Source organism: Dermacentor variabilis, unplaced genomic scaffold (genome assembly GCF_050947875.1).
Source record: "Dermacentor variabilis isolate Ectoservices unplaced genomic scaffold, ASM5094787v1 scaffold_15, whole genome shotgun sequence".
Lineage (NCBI taxonomy): Eukaryota > Metazoa > Arthropoda > Arachnida > Ixodida > Ixodidae > Dermacentor > Dermacentor variabilis.
The window spans coordinates 12,506,756-12,519,102 of NW_027460313.1; the positions used below are offsets into that span (position 1 = coordinate 12,506,756).

The following is a 12,347-nucleotide window of genomic DNA, read 5'->3' on the forward strand; positions in this document are numbered from 1 at the left end:
TTCGTAAGTTAAGCTCAACAATAACTTATGTAGTCATTGTTACTCTTTCTTTATCCTTGTGTACTTCACTGTCAGCACGTAAGGAATCTCAGGTTCTGCGAGTGTTTAAATGCTGAGTACCTCAACGCTTAACTAATATACTTCTAGTCTGGGTACCTGGGTCTACAGATCTAGTTCTAAATGAAACGGCTGATTCATTGGGGAAGGCGTCGATATTTGACCGAGCCATTCACATTCTCTCTTCATCGCCCTTGTTCATAGCTGCACGATTTCGGATGTCAATGATTCTGCGAGAATTCTCTGTACCAGCTATAACGAATTACTCGCATTTTAAACACTTATTGTACCCCTGGAAAAGTAATCTATGCCAATCGGGAAAGATTGAAGTAAATATTAACAATATTACGCAATTGCGAACCATAGAAACACCACTCCGCCTTCGTGGATTAGATTTCACTCTTCAAAACGTACTATCTTTGGAGTATAACTAAATGGATCATAATACAATCAAGCCTGAACGGAGCGATCGCACCGGTTCGCAGTGACCGACTGCGCGTCTGCATGCATGTCCGCGCACAATGTTTAGCTTTCGCTGTGAGCTCGTTTTTGCACCGTGCCGTGAGCTTTATGCAGCAGCATATGAGCATTTGACAGTGCACTAGCAACCATTGTTGCATAGATCCTATCAGAACTGTTCAAAAATAATTTTTTTACAGAGACTTCAACGACTACGGCGACTGTGATGCGCCGTCGCAACGATTCAACCTTTTTTTTTTTGTCTTCTAAATTCTTGGACATTTCAATACTATTTCTCAAGCTGCGTCGCACTGTATGTTTATCGGTCTTCTCAGCGAGCGATTTCCCTCTGCTTCTTTTTCCTGATCCAGTGCATTGATTCAGTACGCAAACATGACCATATGCCATGCCTTTTTTTTTAAATGTGGGTTTTACCGCTCCCTTTTCGTTCCAGTGAACCTGCCAGTATCTAGCATCAACAAGTACATAGACCAAACCGTCATGACATTAGGGCAGCGGGCGTGGGCGAGCGCGTCAGTGCGCGTTTTCTGCTACTCACCGAAGATCGCAGTCCCCGCGCCGTCGCGGAAATCTTCCTCTCATCTGTGCTTGCTGCATACCCGAGTTGTAGCCGATGGCTGTCTGCCGGTTGTAAGTTTCGCGAGCCAAGCTTCACGCAGCTCCTTGTCCTGTGGCTACGTGTGAATAAGGCTGACACCGGGCTCCGTTGCGTACGTCCGGCACTGCGGCACCGAGCAGTAGCCTACCATGCTGCACACCTCCAAAGGCAGCCGCTACCTATTATAGTACTTTCAAATGTTCTCAAGCAGGCACCCAAGGCGGTAAAGCCTCACCACTTATTCAGGATCGCAGCCCAGCTGGACTTTAAGAGGCGGCCGCAGTGTCCACGTGATCCCTTATGCCACGTCACGCCGACGGCGGCGCCACCATTTTCAGTGGCGGAGCTCGCCCCCAATAGCGCTAGTCCAATATTTAAAGATAGTGCTGGAGATTTAGTAGTGCGAGAGCTCGTTCTGGATCGGCTTCCACTGGTCGACGCTTGGTGCGCGCTTCGCAGTGGACACTTTGGAAAGAATTCGGCAGGGTGAGGGGGGAAGAGCTGAATCGATGGATTTATGTCTCATCATCACCGTCTTTCAGTATGCATTCTTTCCGGTTATTTCGTTCGGCCCTTAGAGACCACTCCTTCCTAACTACGCGGTTTGCATTTCGTATTTGGTATCGCAAGGGAAGAGACTGTGGCGTCTAAACTCACGGGTCTTAAAGGACAAGCGGGCAACCAAATAGGTATCGTCCATTCTATTTCTCTCGCTCCACAACAGATAGAATATAGAAGGGAGAGAATGGGAGGAAGTGAAGGCAAGTGTGCGCGAGAACTTCAGGACTTGGGACAAGCGTCGAGCAGGCGAGGAGATTACAATCGACTCTGATGCAATCCTCCTACGCTCGATACCGCTGTTGTGCGGTCCTGTGGTAACTCCCCCACCATTAGCCTCACTCCGAAAGAAACATCGGATTCTCCTACAGCGACGCTGGGATGGCTTAAGGGCTATAGAATTGGAAGCATGGTGCGCAGCAGAAATGTCCTCCGTAAGGGTCTTTTAAGGAAGATCTAGACTCTCTCTTCCCTAGCAGGTCCAAGCGATTCACCAGATGGAGTTCTTGAGCTGGCGAGGCCGTTCTATAAGAAATTATGTCGTGAACCAGCTGTCACTCGAGCTGCTCTTCCATTTGTTGCACCAGCTGAGCCGCCGGAAATTTGCGACTCAGCCACAGTTGAGGAAAAACTCTTTTCGGCATTAAAGTCTATGAAGCATAATCGCAGTCCATGATCCGTTGGTTTCACAGTCGAATTTTATGTTAAGTTCAGGCAACTGTTACGGAAGCCTTTCCGATTGGTGAATGGGCTACTAACAAAGAGGCTGCCAGCGTCTCAAATAGATGGGCTAATCACTTTCCTTTTTAAGGATGAGTCCAGAAGCACCAATCTAAGACAATGGTGTCCTATCACACTTCTAAACTGCAATTACAAGCTCAAAGCAGAGTGCCTTTACCTGCGGCTCACTCCAGTGCTTAATGCTGTTTTGGACCCATATCAGGAAAGTCGCGTTTAAGGTCGTTCCACTCCTTCGTAAAAATGAATGCGGAGTCCTTAATTACGGGGTGCCTGATAATCATGTTATGGTTCTGGCACGTAAAATCGCAGAATTTTGCTGTTAATCACAAAAGAAAATTGATATAACCACGGCCATGGAGGACAGAGACAAGATCTCGTGACTAAGTCATAAAACATCGCGCCGAGCAAGTAAATTAGAGTCTACGCATTTTTTGAAATAGAAGAAGATCACACACACAAAAAAATTTCGCTCACACAAGATTTCGCTCACAATTCCAGTCGGTGTTGCATATATAAAACTTTTTCTGACCAGAAAAAAATCTAGCAATTTTTTCATTGAGAAGCGGCTTATCTTGAACATTAGCCACCGTGCTCTATCATGTTTCGCAAACGTCAAGACTGCCTTACATTATTTTCTGGCAACTGAATCTCATTACCACTTCATATTGCAAAAAATATTGTTTCGTTAGCTTCGCAAAGGACAATTTCTGTTCAGCGCACTTTCATATTTCCGGATACCACTTGGAAGACATCACTTTGTCAATGTAGAAATAAAGATATTGTTATAAAAAAGAAACACAGGAGTGCCTGTGAACATTCGATTGCACCTTCATACATTTACCCCCTGCCCCCTCCTTTATCTTTCTCGAGTGTGTTTAGTGCTCCAGCTACGTAGTTATTTGGTAAAGTACGAGCCAACCTGAGCTTCCCAACTTTTTTTTTATATACGCATGGCGCGCTTACAGAGCAAGGTATATCGAAAATGGAAAATGGTATCGAAAAGCAAAGGTAATGTCACCTGTATTTATAGCGCTAATTCTCACTGCTGGACGAACGTCACCTGCAGGAAGAAAGAGTACCGACTGAGCTGACTGACTTCCAGAGGCGAGCTGTGTCTGTACGGAAGTAACGAAGTTCAATTAAATTTATCTCGCGAAGGTCAGCATAGCAGCACAACACTGTGAGCCTTTGTTTTGCCCACTAATTTTGCGCGCCCTACCACCAGACGTTCCAGACCGGATTTCGGGTCAATGCTGCTACAGCATGGCATGCATACACGCACCGCAGCGAGCACTTAGTTTCCTGAGAAATGCATCAAACGTCTTTGATGAGCTGCTTAATGCGCTGGGCAGCAACAAAATTGGGATGTCTGTGGCCAATGGAGCGAAACACTTAGCACGCGCTGGACAGAAAAAAAGCACAAGGTATTGCAACGCAGACGCAGTAGCTGAAGACCGAATGCCGCAGTTCATCGTCTAAAGAGGTCCGATAAATAATCCGAACGGCAATGATGAGTTACCAACGCTGTAGACGCACCTGTATACACTTGTGACTATATAGCAGAAAACGGGAGTGCACGCTAAGCGTGGCAGCGACTCCACTCGATTTCGCAGGAAATAGCGTCCTGCAAGATTCCGTATGTACTGTTGCGCAAACACGCAGACCCGCATTTTGAAAACTCGAGCAGAGCAGGTGTCCCCACTCTGACGTCACACGTTAGTGGCTGAAGGATCTGCGGGCTAATAGCGTCGAATTTACGAGCACCGCGACAAAAAAGGAAAGCAGCCGTATGGGTTCCTGTGACTGGTTGAGGTAACCTGAGCCGATATAACGCGAGAATTCCTTTCGATCGATTGCATTAAGGCGAACGCCTTTCTAGGTTCATGGTGAAGTTTGCGTCAGCAGACCTGACCGCCGGAGTGTCCACCGAAGCGTCATCACGCCATATGAAGACAGAATAAAGTCAGATTGAAGAATGAACATGATTGATTGTGACAGTTAGTGAATGATAACGTTGTAAAAGAGATTGGTAGAGGTTAATAATGACTAATAATTACTTGTAATGACTACTAATGACTCCGAAATGATCAATATGTCTAACGACGGCTTGTAATGACCACAATGTATTATAAATGACTAGAAATGTCTAGTAATGAGTAGTAATGGCTAAAATGACTACCAATGACTACGAAATGACCAATATATTTAACGACGGCTTGTAATGACCCCACTTGATCACAAGTGACTAAAATGCTTACTAGTGAGCAGTAATGGGTAATAAAGACTGAAATGACTATGAAATGACCAAAATGTCTAATGACGAATTGTAACGACTACAATTGATTATAAATGTCTAAAAATACTTAGTAATGACCAGTAATGACTAATAATGACTGAAATGACTTGTAATGACTACTGATGACTAGGATATGACCAACATGTCTAACGACGGCTTCTAATGACCCCAATTGATTACAAATGACTACAAATGCTTAGTAGTGAGCAGTAATTACTTAAAAAAAGAAGCGAAAGAGAAGAGGCAAAGAGAAAGAGGCGAATGATAAGAGGAGGAAGAGTAGGCTTTCGCCGTTCGCCTCTTAAGACAGATATTAAGAGACCCTGTAGTTTTTGCTTTTTTTATTATTCACCCTTCACGGTAGGCAGAGTGCAGCTCGGACCACGGAGGAAGAGCGAAGAGGAATAGCATTGGAGTGCGAACTTTACAACATATATATTCCGAACCTGTTCAGACAAATAAAATTAGTGCCCTTTTACCACGCCAGTTAGAGATGCATCTCATCTCCTGCACGGTTCGTATCGCTGCTGCTATCGCTGATGTTGCTACTGCCACGATCGAAGAAATAAATTTGGCCGCAGCTACAGCCATAGCGATCACCTTAAGCAGAACTTGTCCCGTGTTTTTACTCATCACCCGTCAGTGTGTTCAACTAGATACATTTCGTTCCTAAATGAGAAAATATGGCGCAGAAAACACGAGTAGCATTAATCAAGCATGGTGTCAAATTGAAATTCAAATTCTTTATGTATCCATGAAAACACAATAAAAGTGTGTCCAGTACTGTTTGGACCCTTAGCTGTAGGCTAGTTATGGGTCCAAGAAATGAAATTCAATAATGCAGGAAATTCCCGTCACATGCACAATAAAAGCTTGGAACAGCGGAGAGGAGGATACGTACATAATACAAATGACAAAACGAAGGCATAACAAGGAACAGTCGCTTCAATTCGAAAACATCGTATATGCTATATGAACGGTGCACTTAACTCATGGATGCAATCTGTCTTGGAATCTTCATATTGATAATGTTTGGTCATCTACCTTCCTCAAGCTTTGTGTCCTTAAACATGAACTTAAAACTGCTCCCTCTATTGTTAAGCTGCTCTGCTACACTGCTCTTGTGCGGCCAAGACTCTAATATGCGTGCATTATATGGGATCCTAAGCACAACATTGATTGTCTTGAACGTATTCAGAGAAAGACCGTAAAGTTTATTTTTAATAAATTTGCAACACTAGACTCGCCTTCTCATGTAATGCAAGAAAATGGCATTCCCCTATTACAGGCACGAAGGCAAACATTTAGATTACAATTTCTTTCCCAACTCTTAGAAAACAAGCTAGCGCAAGATAGATCAATATATTTGGCACCCTTATCTAGCAGGCCCACCAGACACCTCAGTGAAAACGCCCTCACCCCATATTTTGCTGGCACAGACCTATTTAAGTTTTTTTTTATTTCCCGAGAACGATTAGTAAATGGAACTACCTTATAAAAGCAAGTGATCAAACTATGAAGTAACCTTTCCGAACCTGTATTATTGTTGCTCTTTCTTTTGTATTTGTATCGACCGCCCTGCTTGGACCATGAGTCCGCAGTATTGTATAGATAAATAAATAAATAAATAAATAATTAAATAAATAAATAAATAAATGAATTAATAAATAAAATCATTCCACTCCTCTTTTTGTCTTTATCGTAGAATGTTAAGTGATTGCATGCTACAACAGTAAAACAGAGAATGTCAGTTTTTGGGAATATATTCATGCAATGGAGCAATGAGCTTGAGCAGTATTATTACATTTGGAGTTATCACCACTTATGAGTGCAAGGTCAATTTGGTGTAGGCCATAGTCCTCAAACTGTCGGCTTGCGCGACCACTTCATTTTTTAAGGAGAGTAGAACGATCGTTTCGAAAGGTACAATGGTAGCCAGTGCCATCAGGGTACGAAACTCGCGTGTTTTTCTACGGGTATTGAACTGTAAGGAAAGAGAGAACGGAAACTTTTATTTCAAATCAGCAAGATTTGAGTCCGGCGTCTTTTTAGTGGGTCTGGGCACCCGCCGCGGACGCGGTTCCGAGACCTTGTCTCGAAGCGGCTTCCTCGGCTCGCTGGACGGCCCAGAGTTGTGCTGTCAGGTCAGAGCTGAGCAGTGCGGTCATCCAGCGTGACCGGAGGCTGGCGGTGGAAGAGACGGAGGGGTCAGCACTGCCCGACTTGTTTGTTAGGTCCCGACACTCCCATAACATGTGATTTAGTGTGGCAACCTCGCCACACGATGTGCATCTGTTTGTAGTGTACATGTCTGGATACATGGCGTGCATGGGTCTAGGGTTTCTGTAAGAGTCTGTTTGTAATTGTCTGAAGTGTACTGCTTGCGTCCTGTCTAACCTAGCGTGAGGGAATGCCCTTACTCCCGCAAAATTGTAAGGGGAACTCCCGTGCTTTTTTGAATGAGCCTATAGCTGGCAAGCCCACGGTCAATTGTACATTATTCCCCTTAATGAAGCGAAGGTGACGTGTAGCAAAGAAAGAATAGAGACGTGATTCACATTGGTAACACGTAGTGCCAAACTGAATAATGTATTTAAGGCGTAAACAAGCCTTCCTAAGAAGACTTTTTCGCCTAGGAATTCTGGACTTCAGTACCTGTCCTCTTGCTTCTCGCTGGTTGGAAGCATCGCAATCGCTGTTTACAGCGGCGAACATCGTTTTGCCCACATCAGCAAAAAATAAAGTAACGGTATACGACGGTAAATGTTCTCGGAACAGTTTCTACCCGCCTACATGCACACCACGCGTCAGCGATAGTGTTTCACATTAGAAAAAAGGTAAGCATGTAGACGCGGACACAAACAGAGGGAAACGGACAACAGAAACACCGACTATCAACTGAGAGGTCGCAGAGGGGCGGAAAAGAAGGTGCACACAAAACTTAACTGCGCAAGCTCACGAGATGCAGCTACAACCTTCAATCAGGGACAGCATGAAAATAAAGAGAAACTGTCGCGGCTTAACAGCCATCTTTCACGTAGGCCGACATGTGTCCCCACTTGACGGTTGCCATTGCCACTGTGGCGCTGCAATACTTATCCACATTCAAGTCTTCAGTCATTTAAGTCACATCTCGACTTACTGAACTACGCAGCGTCAGCAGAAAATCGCAGCCTTCATGACGTATATTTCTCATTGATCCTTAGACGTTAAGATTCTAAATCTACCAGTTTTAATATTTTTTTTCACCAATGAAATGAATAACTCTGGAGAGGTAGTGCCTACTTGCTGGGCATTGTTCTTAATTGTTATTATTCCACTTTTCTTTTGTGCACAACTATGCGAATAATCCATATTTGATTTCAGTTAATCAATATGCGCGTCGTAAAGGCGATAAGTTGTAAAAAAAATAAGTCGGGGCCGGTGCAATGCTCCAAATCGACTGGAAATACGCCAACAAAACGACGCAAGGTTTCGCAGTTACATGTTCTCCTCGTTCTTCTTCCATTACAGTACAGCCACATGTCCACTGCAGGGGAGCTAAAACTAAGGCGCACGCTTAAGTTACGCAACACTTTGAAGTTCGAACGGTTCAGTTTGGCGAATTATTCCACGTGCAATTCATATTCTTATAATGCACACAGTGTGCAACCGCGAGCAAAAATTACGACACCATTAGGGACGAAAAAATGATTACGTAGACCCAACGCACATGTTTGAATCTATGGGAAGCGAAGCTTTAGTAAAGCGGTTAAATAAGTGATTTGCATCCATCGGCCATCAGTACAATTGAGTTTACTTTCATCATATGCAACGTGTAATCTCGTGGAATGTGCACCACAAAGCTCAGAACTTTATCACAGTCATGAAATGTGTATGCTTAAGCACTGTATCGTTCACAGGCTATATCGAAATGCAGTCTCAATCAGGCGGATGCACGATGCAAGACGTCTGCGCAGAAATGTCTACGAGGACAAAGGCTACGCATGACTCTTGTCGAGGGAAGACTGGGGATGACAAGTGCGTGAACAGAAAAGTACGACACGTATGAAAACACATTTCGGGTTTGTGACAATGCGAGAACTCAGGAGAATCGGTCAAGGACGGGCACACGCACACAGTGGCACATACTGAGCGGCAAAATTACAGCGAATAAAGTAAATTGAAGAATCAACTAATCACAATTCGCCATTTCATTAAGGTTCATTCCGTCGGTTTGATCTGACACACTGGAATGCGGCCGCCACTTCTGGCAATCGAACTCTCGAACTCGAGCTAAGAAGGGAACCGCCACTCTTAGACGTCAAGGGGCAGCGTAACCGACAGGGCAATTGGTGCGCGAAGCCTGTCCTTGTACTTAGGATAAACCACTTCCGTGATCTTGTCGAAATGTGTTTAGGAATGATTCGTGGCCTTCTGAAGTACAGCACGAGGTAATAGCTTCAACTGCCGGCCACGTCCGCAGAATTTCGATAGTGCATTAATACGAAAACGCTCGTGCACACTTTTGTGGGTGCGATTTGAACAAACTCAGGCGGTCAAGCTTCAGCCAGACCCACCCACTAAAGTTTCACACGGATGCCCATAGCCTACATCAATAAGCTGAATAAACCACACAATTATCCTTCGTTCTTGTCTTTTTGTTATTTTAGTGCAAAAGGAGCGTTCAAATGAACACGTGTTACATTTGCCCTGCATCACTGTCTGTCAATTATTGCACTATTTAAGCCACTCATACGCCTTATTCATACGCTAATTCAATGCAAATCAAATCGGTCCTCGTTAGATGTACAACGCTTCGTCATTCTTGCTGAGATACTGATATTTACTTCATTTGCGCTATTCACCTGAAAAAAAGATACAGACTGCCGATTAACTTTAAGCCTTCCTTCACGCTTTCATGTGAGCGCGACGTCCAAGATATGTGTATATATAGCTCGAAAGAAAGTATGGTTCAGAGCACGTTAAGCGAACTTCCATATTCTGACACAACATTGCATTTAGTTTCTGAACGCACCCCATTCACTTCCTTTTCTGCACAGACTGGCACGTATAATGTGACGTCCCGATCGGGGGTAAAATAACTTTCGTAAAAGGCTGCCCCCTATTCTCTGTACGACATTCCCGAGGAAACGCGGAACGAGGACGGCCGCATTAATGAAGTGTTTGCCGATCAACAGGCAAAGAATATAGAAATGAGGACACCGACATAAAATGGTGACATATAGAATGGAAGAAGGGATTAGGAACCTTGTTCAAAAATTGTTATGAGTGGATTCGTGATCGGCACTCCGGGACGCGTTGGATGGCTTTGATTACCACTGATGAAGAACACACATGCGGAACGCATTACAGGTACACATATTTGTATTCTATTATGTTCAAAAGCAGCCCCCCCCCTCCCCGCCCAGGCGCAGCCAGGCTAGTCACATCCATGAGTTCTTTGGATAGAGGGCACTTGCAGCTACTGTATATAGCCAGTATATAACAAAATGCACACTATAATTTTTTTCTTTTTGAGCTCGCATAAGTGATGGATAATTCAAAGCAGGTAACACATGAATCTGGCGCACTTGAGATGGATTTGGGAAGAGCTTTAAACGATGTCAATCTACTCTGCAAATAACACCATTCCATACTCGTATTCATAAAAATATCCAGAGCGATGCCAGTCGCATGCGTGCAAGGATCACGTGCGAGTAAAAGACGAAGCGCCCTTCGGCGTTCGATGCTGCACGAGACGCTCCACGAGACGCTCCACGAGACGCTCCACGAGAGCAACCAGCCAACCAAGCGAGTACCTCAAAGACGATGGCCCCTTCAGTCGCTCAGGAGTCCTTCACGCGTTCCAGGATGCAAATGCACCCTCACGCAAGACGTCAATGGCGCATTGACCGGGTCCGCCTTCCAGCGTCAGTCCGCATCCGACGTGGTGATAGCTGGGCTACGCAGAAGGCATCGACCAACCCGTTATCCCTCCGGCTGCCTGGGCGCCACAAGGACTGCAGCAGGTCTCCTGGCCACGTCTTCCAGCTCAAGTGCCACCATGACGCCATGTCGGGCTGCACTCTGGGATCAGCAGCAGGTGGCAGCTCCAGCATCCTACCGTGCTTCTGGCTCGACGCCATGTCGGGCTGCACTCTGGGATCAGCAGGAGCAGCAGGTGACAGCTCAAGCATCCTACCGTGCTTCTGGCTCGACGCCATGTCGGGCTGCACTCTGGGATCAGCAGGAGCAGCAGGTGGCAGCTCCAGCATCCTACCGTGCTTCTGGCTCGACGCCATGTCGGGCTGCACTCTGGGATCAGCAGGAGCAGCAGGTGGCAGCTCCAGCATCCTACCGTGCTTCTGGCTCGACGCCATGTCGGGCTGCACTCTGGGATCAGCAGGAGCAGCAGGTGGCAGCTCCAGCATCCTACCGTGCTTCTGGCTCGACGTCATGTCGGGCTGCACTCTGGGATCAGCAGGAGCAGCAGGTGGCAGCTCCAGCATCCTACCGTGCTTCTGGCTCGACGCCATGTCGGGCTGCACTCTGGGATCAGCAGGAGCAGCAGGTGGCAGCTCCAGCATCCTACCGTGCTTCTGGCTCGACGCCATGTCGGGCTGCACTCTGGGATCAGCAGGAGCAGCAGGTGGGAGCTCCAGCATCCTGCCGTGCTTCTGGCTCGACGCCATGTCGGGCTGCACTCTGGGATCAGCAGCAGCACCTGGCAACTCCAGCATCGTACCGTGCTTCTGGCTCCGGTAGGAAAGGCTGCGCTCCTGCAGAGCCCTGGCAAGGGATGTTTATTCATTCGCGGTGAGTGTATGTAGCTGCGCTGCCGTTAAGTTTAGTTGATAGGCGCAGATAGCGCAGCGGGATATCTTTATATTGAATCTAAGATGCGCCATGCAGATTTTCTACCCTTCAACTGTTTCGGAAAGCGCTTCACAATATTCATGAGAAAAAATGAAACCGTCACCCCATGTGCTTGCCTATTCATTTTAGTCTTAAAGTTGGTTTCTGCGGGTATAGAATGCTGAGTACGTATCTATAACAGTCATTTACACGGTTTTACATATATTAAACCACACGAAACGTATAATCACAGAAGTCTATTTGTCTGCAGCCTATCTATCCATCTTTTGTACATATATTTTGTCCACGCAGTGACCGTGGTTCAACATTTTGAAGAAAAACTGAATAACAGTAGCAACTAAGAGATGGCGAGCTAATAAGCAGTCAGGGTAGCCAAGTGGCTATGCGGTGCTCTTCAGAGGTCGAGGTCCAGGGATCGGTCTTAGACAGGGGGGAGGCAAATTCCGATAGGGTGGAATACAAAAACGCTCGTGCAAGATACATTCGGTGCAGCGCAATGAATCGCGAGTGCTAAAATAAATGCCGGAGTGGTGTGACTCATCACTGGGTCGTAGTTCTGGCACGTAAAACAACGCAAAAATGTTTGTGCATTAAACTGGATCATATAGATGAACGACAAAATTTTATGCAAACGGCTTTTTCATTAGGCATTTTATGCGGGCGTCCGCAACCACCCACGTATGTAGCTCGCGAGGTCGCGCGTACGCAGCGAAGCACTCGCGCATGAAGCGGCAATAGTTGGCCGGACGCAAAAGTTGA

General features: G+C 45.9%; 1 protein-coding gene across 1 annotated transcript in view; it reads left to right on the forward strand.

Annotated features, from left to right (window-relative positions):
* LOC142567998 (uncharacterized) overlaps positions 1 to 12,347 on the forward strand; it is a 51,985-nt gene that overhangs the window by 37,621 nt on the left and 2,017 nt on the right. The window contains exon 2 of the mRNA XM_075678088.1: positions 11,116 to 11,528. Coding sequence (XP_075534203.1) covers positions 11,116 to 11,528 — 413 coding nt within the window. The remainder of the gene's footprint in view (positions 1 to 11,115; positions 11,529 to 12,347) is intronic.